The 15,906-nt window shown below is 41.4% G+C and overlaps 1 protein-coding gene across 3 annotated transcripts in view; it reads left to right on the top strand.

Annotated features, from left to right (window-relative positions):
- The window catches only part of mpripa (myosin phosphatase Rho interacting protein a), a 51,247-nt gene extending 37,572 nt beyond the window's left edge, over positions 1–13,675 (top strand). For all 3 annotated transcript variants that reach the window (XM_006801079.3, XM_035912168.2, XM_035912167.2), the window contains 11 exons: positions 952–1,705; positions 2,743–2,859; positions 3,588–7,289; positions 9,103–9,250; positions 9,340–9,445; positions 9,649–9,808; positions 9,895–10,002; positions 10,084–10,170; positions 10,240–10,402; positions 10,779–10,864; positions 12,373–13,675. In XM_006801079.3, the coding sequence (XP_006801142.2) occupies positions 952–1,705; positions 2,743–2,859; positions 3,588–7,289; positions 9,103–9,250; positions 9,340–9,445; positions 9,649–9,808; positions 9,895–10,002; positions 10,084–10,170; positions 10,240–10,402; positions 10,779–10,864; positions 12,373–12,444 (5,503 nt within the window). In that variant the 3' untranslated portion in view covers positions 12,445–13,675. The remainder of the gene's footprint in view (positions 1–951; positions 1,706–2,742; positions 2,860–3,587; positions 7,290–9,102; positions 9,251–9,339; positions 9,446–9,648; positions 9,809–9,894; positions 10,003–10,083; positions 10,171–10,239; positions 10,403–10,778; positions 10,865–12,372) is intronic.
- The last annotated feature ends 2,231 nt before the right edge of the window (positions 13,676–15,906 follow it).

The following is a 15,906-nucleotide window of genomic DNA, read 5'->3' as shown; positions in this document are numbered from 1 at the left end:
TGAGCAAGCACTTGGCAACAGCAGGAAGGAAAAACTCACTTTTAACAGGAAGAAACCTACAGCAGAAATGGGGTCAGGGGCAGTAACTAAAGAGCTCAATCTAAAAATGTAATTGGGTTTAGGGTGTTTTAACACCTGCTGTGTCCATTTAAATTGAACTCTTGAGCGTTGAGGGTTGAATACAGTAGTCTCGGGTGCGGACAAAAACAACTACAAAAAGACCCAGTTGGAGGAGGTGGCCTCGGTACAGTTCCAAACGACCGCCAGATCAGTTCATTTATGGTGTGAACATGTTCCCACCCCGATCCGAGCCAACTACAAGGTGTACGTTACAAGTTTGAGCTAACAAAACAACGTCCCGTACCAACGTATGCTAATGCAGGAAGGTACTGTAGATGTGCAAAGGTCTGTACGGGCTAACGTAAATTCTCAGTTTTCTGACACAGGACCTCCTTTGTGTATTTAGTTTTGTTGTTCCTGCCCCAGATACATTTGGCCAGTGAGCAGACTGAACATTCTCACGACGTTTGTAGTGACACATTTTGGTTTGATTAGAGTTCACTAAGATTTTTTTTCTGCGTTAAAACAAACCCAGTGTTTCATGTGGAAAAGCTACACGTTTACAAATTCAGATCACAGTAAAAGAACCATAGGTGGGAAAACGCCGTCAGACTTGGATTTAGATCAAATTTTTAAACATGTTTTTTTATATTTTTGGTGGTTTGTTTGTGAATCGGGTTGTTAAATGTCACTGTTTATCTCATTGGGCCCTGCAGAAACCCTGGAATGCACAGTTAATCGAAGCTAGAAAACCTGAAATCTTATGTTGTCGTTTCGTCCAGCAAAGCTTTATGTAACAGCAGCTTGAGAAAATTTGAATGCAGAAGTTCATCCAGTTATCTTTGAATTGACTTATATATGTTTTGTTTTTTTGTGCTTTGGTTTGTTCAGATCACTCCCTGATGAGAAGATAAAATCTCAGGTGATGTTGGACCCATGCCTACAGGTCACCCCTGATCCAAGCCATAGTCCAGAAATCCCCAAGTCTGATGGGCAGAGGCAGCCACCTGGTAACAATGCCTCTGCCCCTGCCTCCGAGCCACGCAAAAGCAGAGTTCGTGAGCGCAGACGAGAGGGCCGCTCAAAAACCTTCGACTGGACTGAGTTCAAAATGGAACAGAAGGAAAAGCCTGTAAAAGAACGAGCAGACACAGTTGACCTCAGCTCATCGTTCTCCACAACCTCCTCCTACTGTTCTGCCTCCTCTTCTCCCCCCTCCTTGGCGTCATCTCCGGTCTCTTCTTCCTCCCTCCAAACCTCATCTGCATCAGCTGCTCACCCACCTTCAATTACAGAAGAAGCAGAAAAGGAGAACGTTAATGGGGGAACTAGCAGTACAGCTCGCACACCAAATACTGTTACTGTAACTGTGATTTCAACACTAAATGCTACATCACCAGTACAGCAACCAACACCTGGAATCCAAGAGCAAGGAAAGATGGAAGTGGATCACCCTGCTGCCATTAGTCCAGCCAGTGAAGACAAAGACAGCAGAAGCTCAGATGTTCAGGATGAGATTGAGCAGCGATGGCATCAAGTGGAGACAACACCATTAAGGGAAGAGAAGCAAGTACCGATCACCACTGCCTTAGGAAACTCTGAGAGACTGCCAGCGCATGAGCTTGCTGCTCTGCTAGACAAAGAGGTGAGCGTAACCAGCGTGGGTTATATCATTAAGATTCTCCTCACCCTGAACCTGTTTTTTCCTTCACACTGTCGACTGGTGCTTGCTCATGTCGGGGTTGTCTCATTGTTGGGGTTTTCTCTGTATTATTGCAGGGTCAATTTAAAGTGCCTCAAGGTGACAGTTGTGATTTGATGCCATATAAATAAAATTAAATAGTTTATTTTTGGACAATTAGACATGTCTAGTTCTTGAGATTTTTTTTCATTTTCAGATTCAATAGGAAGTTTCATACTGGACACAACATTAAAGTCTCAGCTTTAATTTGACATCAGTACTATGTAGTACTATCTTACCCTACACTTGAAATGTATCCACAGTTTTAGAAGGCTTCAGAAATGACATTTTTAATATTTTTCTATCTTTTTTGAGATCTTTGCACTCGTAGACCATCAAAGATGATCGATCAGGAAATAATATTTAAATATTTGGCTACTTGCCTGTTTGTTCATGGGGTAGGAATTACTTTTTAGGAGTGGATTTGATTATTTGCTGAGTCTCTGCATGTTTTAACTTGGTAGTATCATTTCATGTCTTGAAATGGATCATGCTGCAGTTGCTGTTGTGCAACATTTTATGGTTTGCTGTCACAGAAAACCCCAAATGGCTCAATTATGAGCAGCTACATCAAAACAAGAAGTTTTTTCCTGCCTCCATCCATTTGTTAAGGTGTTCCTACTGTGTGTGTTTTTTATCATAAGCAAATTTGTTTGGTGTGATCAGGCTAATTGAAGGAACAAGCCTTGCATGTTGTTTTACGTGTTGCACTTGGTAAGCCACCTGGTGATGAGAAATGCTATACTGTATATGATCTCCTTTATTCAATTAAAAAAGTAATATAATGCTTTTTTTTTTTTTTTTTTTTAAATTGTCAACCTAAAAAGGTAAAAAATGCTGAACTGTCCAAATGTTTTCAGTTATATATATTTTTTGGTTATATTTATTTTATAACAACACCCTGTGCTATTTGTTCATTACCTCTTTGCCTCTCTTGACAGTTGGGACAGAAGCAGAAGGAGCTGGACCAACTGCAGAAGCAGAACAACCTCTTAAAGGAGCAACTGGAAAATGCGCTAGTGAGAGAGCAAAGTGCCAGGGAGGGCTATGTACTGCAGGTAACTGCACTCTTTACATATCCCGCAACCTTATTTTCTTTTAAATTGATGCCACAACATGAATTAACTTAAAGAAATGTTGTGGTAGAGCAGCGTTAAGAATTGCAAAGTAAAAGTATGTACTGTACTAACAGGTGTGTGGGTGCTTATTCTCTGATATTGCTATGCGTGGTTGTGGTTTTCTTAGCATGAGATTTTCACTAACTGTTTTTTGATGGAGTTTCACATCTCATGGGAAAGTAACTGATTTGATCTGATGTGCTTAAGGTAAGAAAGAGGATCAATAAGCCTCACGCTGTGCTTTTTCTCTCTGCATGTGTCCTTTCGCAGCTTGATTTCTGCATGCTTTGTGTTTCTGAATAAGTGTGTGATTAATGCCTTTCTTTTTTCTTTTTTTACATTAAACACTTTTAGGTCATACCATGAAATCACATTATGTTTGGTCATGTTGTATTCTTTTAAATCACCATATTGATCACCCATTTAAGTTTTTGGTTAATTGTTTTTTGGGGGGGGGGAGGTGTTTGAAGGTGACTTCATCTAAACCTTTCTGTTTTCAAGTGACCTCTGAAAAAGCACAGTAGAAGCTTGAGGGAAAATTTGCTTTCCTAAAAAAATAAGAGAAGTTATTTTCTTCCTGGTTATCCCCGAGATGTGGCTCTCTGTATTTAGTAGAGGGGAAAGTAACGTGATGATATTAATGAAACTATCTCATCAATCTTTTAAAGAGCGCAACACCTCCTACGTCTTCACCGCACAGAGTGCCATGGCAACACTTGCACAGGCTTAATCAAGATTTACAGGGTGAACTGGAGTCCCAGAAGCGCAAGCAGGACCTTGCACAGCAACAGATCCGGACATTGAAGAGAAGCTACACCGAAACCCAGGATGCCGTAGAGCGCCACGAGTCTGATATTCAGGCTTTGCAGTCTAAACTTGCATCTGCAATGGCGGAAATTTTAGCAAGTGAACAGGCTGTGGCCCGGATGCGGAATGAGCTCAGGCTAGAGCAGGAGCGCTCAAAAGAACACGAAGAAGAATACAGTCATAGTGAGGCTACCCTACGAGCCCAGCTGAAGGACAGTGAAGACAGACTCCGTGAAGTAGAAGCTAACCTCCTGGAGAGAAACCAGGCCCTCAGGCAGCTGGAGCGCCAGCAGGCACTGCAGCGAGACCACGTGAGGGAGATACAGAGGTTGCAGGAGAAGCTGCAAGAAGTGACTGCTCGACTAACTGCTACAGAAGAGGGTCAGGCGCTGAAAGAAGAGCGCCTTAAGCAGGAACAGCATAGCATGCAAGAGAGTCATGAAAGAGAGAGACAGAATCTGTGCAAAAGATTAGCTGAAGCTGAAACTGCACACAAGGAAGTAGAGGGCAGGCTGTTCGAGGCTGAGCAGCAGGTAGAGGCCTTGTTAAGGGGTAGGCGGGCCTCAGGAGGTACAGAATGCAAGCAGGAAATGCTGAAGTTGCAAGAAGAGCTGGCTCAAAAGGCTGACATGGTTGAGTCACTGAAGGAAAGTGTCCGTAGACTAGAAGAAGAAAAAGGACATCTTACGTGTCGTTGTCAGGAACTCATCAACCAGATTGCTGAAGCAGACCGTGAAGTGAACAAGCTTCACACTCGACTGGAAACAGAAGAAGCAGATTACTACACCTTGGAGCATTCATATAAGAGGGCTACCCAAGAGTTTCAGAAAATGAGCCAGTTCCTTAGAGAAAAAGAGGAGGAGATCCGGCAGACTAAGGAGATGTACGAGAGACTGATGGAACGCAAGGAGGAGGACCTAAAAGAAGCACTTATTAAAATGACTGCACTTGGCAACAGCTTAGAGGAAACTGAGCTGAAGCTGCAAGCCAAGGAGGAGCTTCTCTGTCAAATGACTCAAAGCCTCTTGGACAAAGTTGAGCCTTGTAATGCTGAGAAGGATCTGCAAGCCAAGCTTGTGGTTGCAGAGGACCGCATTGCAGAGCTGGAGCAGCACCTCAATGCCCTACAGCTGGGGTATGCTAATCTACACATGGAAAGGCAGCAAATCCCAGAACAGAGTGAGGAGGAAAGAACATCACCCTCCTCGTTATCAAACGCAGAGCTTTCTTTAGACAATACATGCACAACAGAGAGCTCCCCAGACGATAAGGAGTCTCAAGCTAAGAGACCAAGGATACGTTTTTCTAGTATTCAGTGTCAAAAATATGTCAATTTCGAGGTCCTGGACACTAGTCAAAAAATGAATCAGGATGTAGCTGAAGACATTGAGTTAACTGAAGGAACAGCTACTCCTGACTTCACAGCCCCACATGCTAATGACCCAGAGAAGTTTATCTCTATCATACATGCTCTTGAAACGAAACTGCTCGCCACAGAAGATAAGCTAAGAAACCTAACACAAAATCTGGATAGGCAACGATCCACCCAAGCAGAGGACTTGTCCGATATAGATTTAAAGATCAGCGGAAAGGATTCTTGCCCAGAGAAAGAGACTAGTGATGCAAGTGGTATACAGAGTAGTGCTGGCATTAAGCATTGTACCAATGCCCTTGTATGTGTGGAAAATGGTCGAGAGAAAGTTAGGGCTATTCTCAGTGGCTCACATGAAACCGATACACAGCTGCACTCATTGTGTGAGATAGAGAAGGATTTGTTCAATGCATCGCTGTACCTTCAACGGGGACAAAAGATGTTGGAAGAGCAATCACCAGCTTTCCATCCAAATCAAACCCCAGAGACTGTAGATAAAGAGGCAATGCACCTTTTTGCCAAAACTTTGTCCTTGGAGGCGATGGTTTTGAACAAGATGGCTTTGTTAATACAAACGTCAAAGTCTGACCTCCTGCAGGCTCTTACTGAGATCTGGGAGGACATTGAGCACATTAAAAGGAGTGACAAAGACTGCTTGGCTGTAGTTTATGCCGATGTCTTGACCAGGAAGCTGATTTTAGAAAGTGGGTTCTGGAAAGAACTTGAGAAAGCAGAGACGGATGTTGCTAAATCCAAAGAGGGTGGTGTATTAGATGATGTAGATGTTGATGCCAAAGTTGCCTTCAGCAACTTCATTAAAGCAGAATTAGCCTACTCAATTCAAAATCTTAAGCTTTGCTATGAGGAGAAATTCAAAATACTTAAAAGGGAGCTAGCTGTAGCTCATAAAAACCTCTATGAAAGGGAAATGGCTTTGAAAGCAATTATTGAAGCCTCTAAAAGGCCTGATTTGAAAACTGTCATAAAAGAAGTCAAAAACAACTTTGGATTCAACAAACAAAAGCTGGCGGACATTCACCCTCCTGAGCTTGCTCCGTACATGGAGCAGATCGAAATAGAAGAAGCTAGAGACTTGGCTGAGGAAATCGTAGACAGACACTTGGCTGGTGAAATGCCCTCTTGTGGCATTGACTCTGTTGAATCACTGCAAAATGCTCATGAAAGCCTGGCTAATGAACTTCAAAGACAAGCAGCGATCCTCCACAAGTATGCCCAAGAACTAGAAAGTGGCGAAAGCAATCCCGGACTGTCTAAAATGATCCGACCTCTTCTAGGACACCAAACCTCACATATTTTCACAAGTACCTCTCTTTGTATGCGTGAAGCCCTTACCCAGGCTCAAGTGGCATATGTGGCATGTAGGTTACGGGCCATGCATGAACAAGATTTGAGCTATTGTAAACAGACCAGTCAAACTATGGATGATCTCGTGCAGCAGCATGCACGCAGTGTCACAGCAATCCAAGAAAAATATGAAGAGTCTTTACAAGAGGAGCGCCGGAACTTCAAGCAAATGGTGGAATCTCTCCAGAAGGAAAATCAGACTCTTAAGAGTGAGATTAGCAAACGTGTGAATCAGCTCTCACAGCAGCAGCAGCAAGTGGTCTTCTTAGAGAAAGAGTTTCAGAAAGAGACGGAAGACCTGAAGCAGAAGCATCAAAGGGAGCTGAGCCGAGCAGAACAAGGCTGTGCCTCAACAGAGCTGGCCCTCATGGAAGCAGCAGCTGACAGTCAACAAAAGTTAGAGGTTCTGCTAGCAGACATGGACACAATGGAGGAGAGGCACGAGAGTCATTTGAGGAAGCTTGAGGAGCAGTTTGAAATGAGGGTTTGCGAGCTCCAGCATATCCACAAGGACAACATCGAAAAGTTACGTTCAGAGTATGTGGAGAACATTCAGAGTCTCAAAGATCACCGACCTTACGATCAAAACCCTGAGGTCTCACAGCCACCCGAGGAGGTCGCTACGCCAATGGAAGAGGAAGAGCAGGGAAAAGGGGATGATGTACAGCACATATCAGAGGTCGACTCCATGGTGGTTCTGAAAGACCGCATTCAAGAACTGGAGACTCAGATGAATAATATGAGGGACGAACTGGAGAACAAACACCTTGAAGGAGATGTGGCCAGCCTGAGAGAGAAATACCAGAGAGACTTTGAAAGCCTCAAGGTTTTTGCTCTTTCATTTTACCATTTTAGTGAATAAACCCTTTTTAAGGGAGAGAGATCAGTAGTTATTATAGCCAAAGAAAAAAGTTAACTTTGATTCTTTGATTTCTAATCCTCAGTAACTGGTGATTCGAGTAACTGAGGATTAGGAATTGGGAAATGGTGTGATTTAAGATGAGTGAAACATGTTTAAATTGAACAGTTACATCATCTGTGGGCTGTAGCATGATTGTAACTGGAGCTTTAAAGGATGTCCTGAACTCCTAGGTGATAAATCATAACCACTGTGGTAACTGTAGACTGTATATAAAGTATGGAAATAGGCTCTAGGGCAAACCCCTTAGATCCCTAACGAACTGGACCAATGAAACTTCCCTTTTATGTCAGTGTAAAGAAGTTTAACTACACATTTAATATCCCTGAGATATCTTTATATAAGTAAAATAAGCATATTTTCCACAATATGTCTGTTCTTTTACATCATATAGAAAAGCTGCTGTGTTAAAAGAAAAATCTTTCAGCACAACTCTTTGGGCTGAAGTTGTAAGAAATAAATGTGTAAAATGACACACAGTTCTGGTAGCTCATTGCCCAGACTCCCCTGTAATTGCAAAGCAGAAAGTTTTTAATGGTACGGAAAATTGCGTCTTTATAAAATAGTTGCTTCAGTGTAAAAAAAAAAAAAATACAACAAACAAAACAAAAAACAAACATAAATGTCTATAGTAGATGGAGAAGGGAGGATTTTTTCTGTCATTTAATTCTTTGGCTATTACTTAATTACTTTGGTATGGTATGAATGGCCAAAGGCAGGCTTTTATCACTGATGAGCTGTGACACTTATGAATATGCAGCTAAAAGTCCAAAATGTATGTACTCGTTCATATTTTCCAAAGCCATCCAGTGAGGGAGATTGCTGGGCCAATTCTGGCCTTATATGTTTGACGCTGTTGCTTTAGGTTTTTAAAACTGATGAAGTGTCTTAAATGTGCAATATTTCCACAACTTTGGTTTACATATAGAAGTCAGGAAACACGTTCGTAATGAGTTAATGGCCTCAGCATATTGAATACAACAGGACCTTATTGTATTTTTTATGCAAGTTAAAAATCTTGGCCATCGGAGCTTCAAAAGCTTGCTCGATGAACGACATCAGTAGGTCGTCCATCTTTTATATACAGTCTCTGCTAATGAAAGTGATGCTAATTAATAGACTAGTCTGTTAATTAGACTAATAGCCTATACAAGACTATTAAATTGATAAAAGTTTTAGAATTATGTTTCTAAAATGTTTTTATATCTATATCAATCTATACAGACATATAGATATAAACTATGGGTTTGGTGTCTCAGGAAGGTTCTGATCTTTCAGTGAGTGGGTATTCTTCAAATCCTGCTGATCAGCTGGGGACATCCTTTTTTTGTTTCAAACAAAGAAGCAAAGCAACCAATAGCAGGTTGTCTTGAGTCCTTTCTGACACAAATTGTATTTCAGTTTACCTTTTAATACTCATTTGGGCATCAGTAATCATACCATTTCCCACTTTCAGAATAAAGTAGCCTATCAGAATAAGAGTCTATCAGTATAAACTGCAGCTTGGCTGGCCTAGAATCTCTATGCTTTACTTGCTCTGTTACTAACATAGACAATTTCTACTTCTAAAAGTCTTGCATGGCCTCTATCACGGATTTTTGCATGTAGTTGAGTGAGTTATAGATAATTTACTAAATCTGTAGTCAAAAATAAAAATGTAGCTGCAGTGAATGCATAATTCTTTTCGCAACAACAGATTGTTGACTTTTTCTTCCACTAGGCCACATGTGAGCGTGGCTTTGCTGCAATGGAGGAGACACACCAGAAGGTGATCGAAGACCTCCAGAGGCAGCATCAGAGGGAGATTTCCAAGCTCATGGAAGAGCGAGAGAGGCTATTGGCTGAGGAGACGGCTGCCACGATTGCTGGTAAAGAAAGGGTCTCATCGCTCGTAGCTGCTGTGCTTTGATGACTGTCATACAGTGACTTGATATATGTGCTCTGTTTTTTAATGTAGCTATTGAAGCTATGAAGAATGCGCACAAGGAGGAACTGGAAAAAACCCAGCGCTCCCAAATAAGCGGACTGAACTCTGACATTGATGAACTACGCTTACAATACGAGTATGTTTTACAAGGGGAAACCTAAACTTTGCATCCAGTGTATTTACTGTATCATTTACTGTAATCTTGACTGGGGCCTAAAAACTGTACTGATGCCTTGCAGTTGCTTTTGGGGGAAAAAAACAGTTTTATTATATGATGAAAGAAGTTCTGCGCTGTGAAAAACACAAATGCATGTTGACACTGATTATCTGTCTGTGTAGGGAGGAGCTGCAGTCCATCCAGAGAGAACTGGAGGTGCTGTCAGAGCAGTACTCTCAAAAATGTCTAGAGAACGCTCACCTGGCTCAGGCGCTGGAGGCCGAGAGGCAGGCCCTCAGGCAGTGTCAGAGAGAGAACCAGGAGCTAAATGCACACAACCAGGTCAGACTCCGCAATCCTGCACACGTACTGTGAATACAAACCTGTTTTTGTCCACAAGTTTGAATACGTCTCCATTTTTCTAACAGGAATTAAATAACCGGCTGACTGTAGAGATCACTCGGATGCGCTCCTGTTTTAGTGGGGAAACTGCTCACTCATCACTTTCCCAGGGCAAAGATGTGTATGAACTGGAGGTATGTTTAAATGAGCACACACACACACAGACGCTCAACTTATGTTGCTCTACACCCTAAGTGCCTCTCCCTGTCTTGTAGGTATTGTTACGAATAAAGGAGTCAGAGATCCAGTATCTCAAACAAGAAATCCACTCTCTGAAAGACGAGCTACAGTCTGCTTTAAGGGTAAGCACATCTCCCTGAGAGTGATTTAAAAATCTGAGGCCGTATATTCATCCCCGATCATTTTACCAGGACAAGAAATATGCCACAGACAAATATAAGGACATCTACACAGAACTCAGCATTGTAAAAGCAAAAGCAGACTGCGACATCAGCAAACTGAAGGAGAAGTTGCTCATTGCCACAGAAGCTTTAGGTGAGAGGACTGTCGATGGAACAGTTACATCTGGATATGGTGAGTAGAAAATGCTCAATTTGACTTTAATCTTTGTTCTTTTTAGTTCCCATTTATATCCAGATATCCGTGAAGTCTACTAACATGACAACAACCAAAGGCTGAGCAAAACTGTGTTTATTATAAATATGTTACAACTATCCAACCAACCACCATTAGTGCCGCCCGGGGATTGTCTCTTTTTGGATTGCTGTTGGTTTGAACTGGGAAAAAAAAGCCTTCAATCCTCGAAATGTTTTTAACATTGTGTTGCTATCTTTATCCTTCCTGAGAAAGATGTGTCTTCCTCTTGGTAAAGTTAGGAAAAATTGTTTTAAGATTACCGCTTCACCACCTGAAGGTAATGTTAATAATAGGGTCTTTATTGTGTTTTTAGATATCATGAAGTCCAAAAGTAACCCAGATTTCATGAAAAAAGAACAGTCGGCGAGCTCCAGGCATTCACGAGGTTTAAGGTCAAAGGTGAGTGTTTGCCGTGTCATTTGTTGCTTCTGTGGTAGAAACGTGTTCAGAGTCGGTCAGAGGTCATGTTTTACTGAAAGTGCTTCAAGTGTTTCATCTGTCTGTTTTATCCGTCAGTCTGTCACCGAGCAGGTCTCATGGGATAGCTGACACTCCCATTGTGGGGTGATCCCCTCCCAACCCCTGCCCCAACATATGCTGTAGGTATAATGTGATAGACAAACAGCATGCCCTCCATGCCTACCTCCTATGCATGATTTCATCTCCCCTCTGACCCCAAACTCTTTCTTTTGGCTCCACCGTGAGCAATCGAAATATGATATTTCAGCTGAATATCAGAGGTGTGAGGGTGTTACTCATCAAAAGATCTTTAGTTAGAGTCCTCTCCTCCTGCGACTGCAGAAACGGTTAAAAGATGAAAATAAACTGTAGCACTTTCACATCAATGAAGTACTGAATTGTGCTAGATACTCACTGTGAGGACTCTCAACTGTCTTTTGTTTTTGTTCTGTGTCGTTTTTCTTTATTTAAAAATGTTTTTTACATTAACAGTTTTTTTTGTTTGTGGCTGTTTGAATCCTCTGTTTTGGTGTTGTGCATACTCTTACGGTACTGTGCAAAAGTCTTGAGTCTCCTCCTCATTTCTTCATTTTGCTTCCGAGGAGCCAGATGTTCAGTTGTTTAATTATATTGTGGTCTTGACAAATATTTTTTCAGGCTTTCTGGGTCCTTGTCCCCAGTTCCTGACTATTTTCAGATGAGTGTTTTCCTGTTTTTAAGCCACTCAACACTGTCTTGAATCATTAAAGTACAAAAGAAGGCACCTAACTCAAGGATTTAACCAGTTTGGTTTACACATAACTTGAAAAAAAAAATGTGTTTTTGCTATTTCTTTAGTTAAAACCCCAACAAATGCCAAGACAACATAGTTGGACAGGCATAACAAATATTCTTACGTCAATAAGAGAAACTGTCTCAGCTTGGTGTGCAGCGAGTCCTTAAATGTGATTGACATGGATAGAGAACAAAAAAAAAGGACAAAATCCAGCCGAGACCTGACACAGATGAGAGATATATTTGAAGGTTCATAAGAACTTGGCTTTCAGGAAGCCATTGTTAACTGAGAACTTTACCTGAAGACTACTTAAAGAAAGCAGAGGAAAGCTTGGCTAAAAGATTGAGCTGTGTTGCAAAGTAAAGGCGGTGATATCATTTTTCCAAGCAGAATATAAATAAATAAGGGCTGGCTCAAGGCTTTTTCTCTGTACTGCATTTATGTGGCATGACCATATCCATTTCTATTTTTCCTGTACGTCGTGTGTTTTAACCTTTTAAATTAAAGTGTGTCGAGCAGAACACATCTGGGATTAGAAGCTGTGACTGTTTTGTTGTTTCTGACTTTGTGGGTTTTTTCCTTTGCGTCTGTGTGTGTTTGTGTGTTCGCTCTTTTCTGCCCACATGCGCATTATTGCCTCATAACAGTAAATGACTGTGTTTGTCTTTAACAGAGCCTGAAAGAGGGACTCACCGTGCAGGAGCGCATGAAGCTTTTTGAGGCAAAAGATTCCAGAAAGATTTAACCTGAAAAGTTTTTTGCTTTTTTGTTTTTTTTCTCTTACCTGCCTTCTGTTTTTCTTTGTTTTTTTACGCCTGCCGTGCCATCATGGGCTGAAGATGTTGGGGTGACATCTGAGATCAAGGACTTTAATCTATCTGTTCTAAACCTCTTTCACGTTTTAGCTCGATCTTGTCTCTTGTTTTAATTCTTAAAGTACATACACTTACGATCAGGCCAAGTTGGAGTCGTGTCAAACGCGCTGTGAGAGAGATTCGATTACAGCTTTTCTGTTGATCCTCCAAAATGCCAAAACTGACAGCAATACATGATATGAATAATATATAAATATAAATATATCCCAATATTGAATTAAGTATCTGCTGTATTTTATTATTGTAATAGTGTCTATATCTAATAATTTTTAATGTGCTTAATGTTGCACCAGTTCTCCTGTACATAACTACTGGACACATGTAGACTATGGTTTGCTATTATTGTTGGGGCATCTGCTGTACTATTTGATTGATATTGGAAAACAATGTGATGCTTACCTTGGTATGATGTATGCGTGTTTTATAAAACGGTGTGTCTGTGTGTGGAAGTGGGGGGGAGGTGAGATTGCACTTACCTTTTGACTACTTGAGGAGGCTTGTTTTTATTCGTCTCAGAATCGGTGTAGTGACTTCCAGTCGATTTATTGCAGTGCAACCAAACATGCTGACTCGCGTCACATTAGGTGACCAGCCATGATTTGTTAGCGATACTGGAATTTATTTCAAATTCCAACTTTGTGTTTGCTTCAGTGTGAGAATTATCATCTCCTTAAACCTGAACCTGTTTTTTGGATTTGCATGATCACGTTGCCTCCTTTTCCTACTCTTTGCTTTAGTGTGGCGCTCGAGACAATTATAAGCTTTGCTTTGCAAGTCCTACTGTTGAGATGCTGAGATTGAGATGTTTTACTGTAAGCGGCAGTCTTGAAGCACTTGGCCCAGTCCCTGACCTCTTACTGAAATCTAGTCGTGCCTCAACTGAGTGAAGAATATAGACATCCATGAAACCTGTGCAGCTATGGATACACACTGTATAGTATTCAAACCACGCCTTGTGTATATAAATATATGCCACACGGAAGACTTCTGTGTTTTGTTTTAAACTTGTACCTTGCTCTCTAGCTCTATAAGAAATATATATGAATATTTTTTATTTTCATTTGAATGTATAACGTCAAATAAATGAAGTGTTTAAAAAAATCTGTGGCTTGTATTTTTCTTTTTACAGACTTGTGCACCCATTCCTTACACAATTCTTCATTAATTTATTATTTAGCTGTAAGGTGTGAGTCTGTGGTGGATGAACCTACTCACTGGACGCTTGAATAAGTCCACCTTTCCAGTACCAGGTTGGACTCACTGATTGCATTCAGAGCTGCGTTTAATTCTTTTGTAGATTCAACAAGGTGCTGGAAATGTTCCTCTGAGATTTTGGTCCATATTAACATGAAGGCTTCACACAGTTTCCATGGTGACATCCCAAAGGTGCTCTATTAGATTGACATCTGCTGACTGGAGGCCTTTTGAGTACAGAACACTTTGAGCTTTGTGCCATAGTGCGTTACTCAGGTACATGGTGGTCATAAAGGGATGGACATGGTCAGTAACGGTACTCAGGTAAGCTGTGTTGCTTAAATGATGCTCAGTTGGTTCTAAGGAGTCCCACATTTCCTGAGAAAATATTGCTTTCCAATCTTCAGTATTACCATTCTCTGATATTTGGTATCAAGAAGGTATTTTTACTCAGAGCTCACTGATAGTTTCTTTTTCAGTCTCTGAAGAGATGTTTGTTGGGAACCTCAGCCTGTCTGCCACCAACAGCCATGCCACATTCAGAGTCACTTAAATCACTTCTTTTTCCCACTCTGATGCTCACAAGGTTTTCTCGACCATGTCCACGTGCCTAAATGCACAGTCAGTATCACAACAGTCAGGATGTTCGGTGCTACCAGTACCTTGAACTCCAGAATCCATTGCTGGATATTATAATGGTTATAATTGAAAAAACAGAGAAATGTAAAAGATTAACTGTCTCTGAGAAATCTGAAGAAACAAAGAACAAAGCTGGTCAGATGTCTAAACTCAGACCCACTTCAGTCTAGGTATGTAGTGGGTAAACTGATTTATTTGTTGAATGAGTAGTGAGCAAAGGTGAACAGAAAAGCAGAGAATATTGACTACCTTAGATTTTCTAGGTCCTGGAAGGAGCCTTGTTCAATAAAGTCGAGGATGTTTAATCGGAGGCTGAGCTCTGTTATCTTCTACAGTTTACTGAGAGACTTCTTGGTTGCTTGGATCAGCAGGCTGAGCTGTGGGTGGAGCTGGGTGAGGGCACTGAATGCTTTTGACTCATCTGCAACTTGTTGAAAAATAAACTGGCACCAGTCTCTTCAGAGGCATGAACCACTTATGGTCAATGTTGTGGATTTTGTTCTTATCAAAGCTAAATAAAACCAAGAGGTTATGAGGCCTTTGAATGTGTCCTGATGAGCGGTGAGATTATTTCGATTCAGGGTTTTGAGATTTCTTCATAAACAGAGGAAAAAAGCCCCAGGAGAACTTCTGGATGTTATTTACTAAGAGATTGAGATACCTAAGAGTTGAAGAATCTCCAACCTCTTCACAGCTGAATGACTTGAGCATGTTGAGAGACAAATCAAGTTTCTGAACCGCAGGAAGGATCAGAAGGAGGGTTCATAGGTGAGCACTTGCATTGTGGTGGATGTGTGAGATGTTGTTGGTTTAGAACATCCAGGATGTCCAGGTCTCTGAATTCTCCACCTTTTAGAGAAACTAACTGGTTCTAGCTCCGCTCCAGGTGTTTCAGCCTAAGCGATCCACCTGGGATCTCTGATCTTGTTCTTCTACAAGTTGATTGTAGTTTGTTATCAGGGAGGATGCTAACAAGATCACAGAGGTTGACAGAGTCACGGTTTGGCCACCACAGGACTTCTGTCTGGGAGCAGCATTTAAAGCCAAGAGTACAGCAGGCTGAGGTGCTGAGCAGAAGCACAACAGCTCACAGCATCTTGACATCACAGCTCCTTCAAGACTGCAGTGAGGTCAGGCCTGAGAAATCTGAAAGTGCAGCAAGCTTTATTGGCTCCAACAGCTAAACACAAAGGGATGTTCATCACTATGAGAGAGCTTTTCTTTGCATTCTTGTTGTCACGTACAAACTAGTCAGTGATGTAGTCAGTGGCTGATCTGTGATGATGGTAACGCAATTTTTATCTTGTGGCTGATGTCTGAGAAAATATAACCAACGTCGTGCAAAAGATCACCCCGGTGAGTTTCTCCCGTTTCTGTCATTCGTGTTGTTTTCCTTTGTATTGTCAGCACTAACCCCAGGGATGCTCATCTGGTTTTGTCCACTTGAGGGCGCTATCATCTTGGCTCTTACTGTTCCCGAAACAAGAAAGAAAAAACAC

This window comes from Neolamprologus brichardi, chromosome 8 (assembly GCF_056152115.1).
Source record: "Neolamprologus brichardi isolate AB-2024 chromosome 8, ASM5615211v1, whole genome shotgun sequence".
Taxonomy (NCBI): Eukaryota; Metazoa; Chordata; class Actinopteri; order Cichliformes; family Cichlidae; genus Neolamprologus; species Neolamprologus brichardi.
The sequence above is the reverse complement of the archived record's forward strand: the minus strand, read 5'-3'. Positions and strand labels throughout refer to the sequence as shown.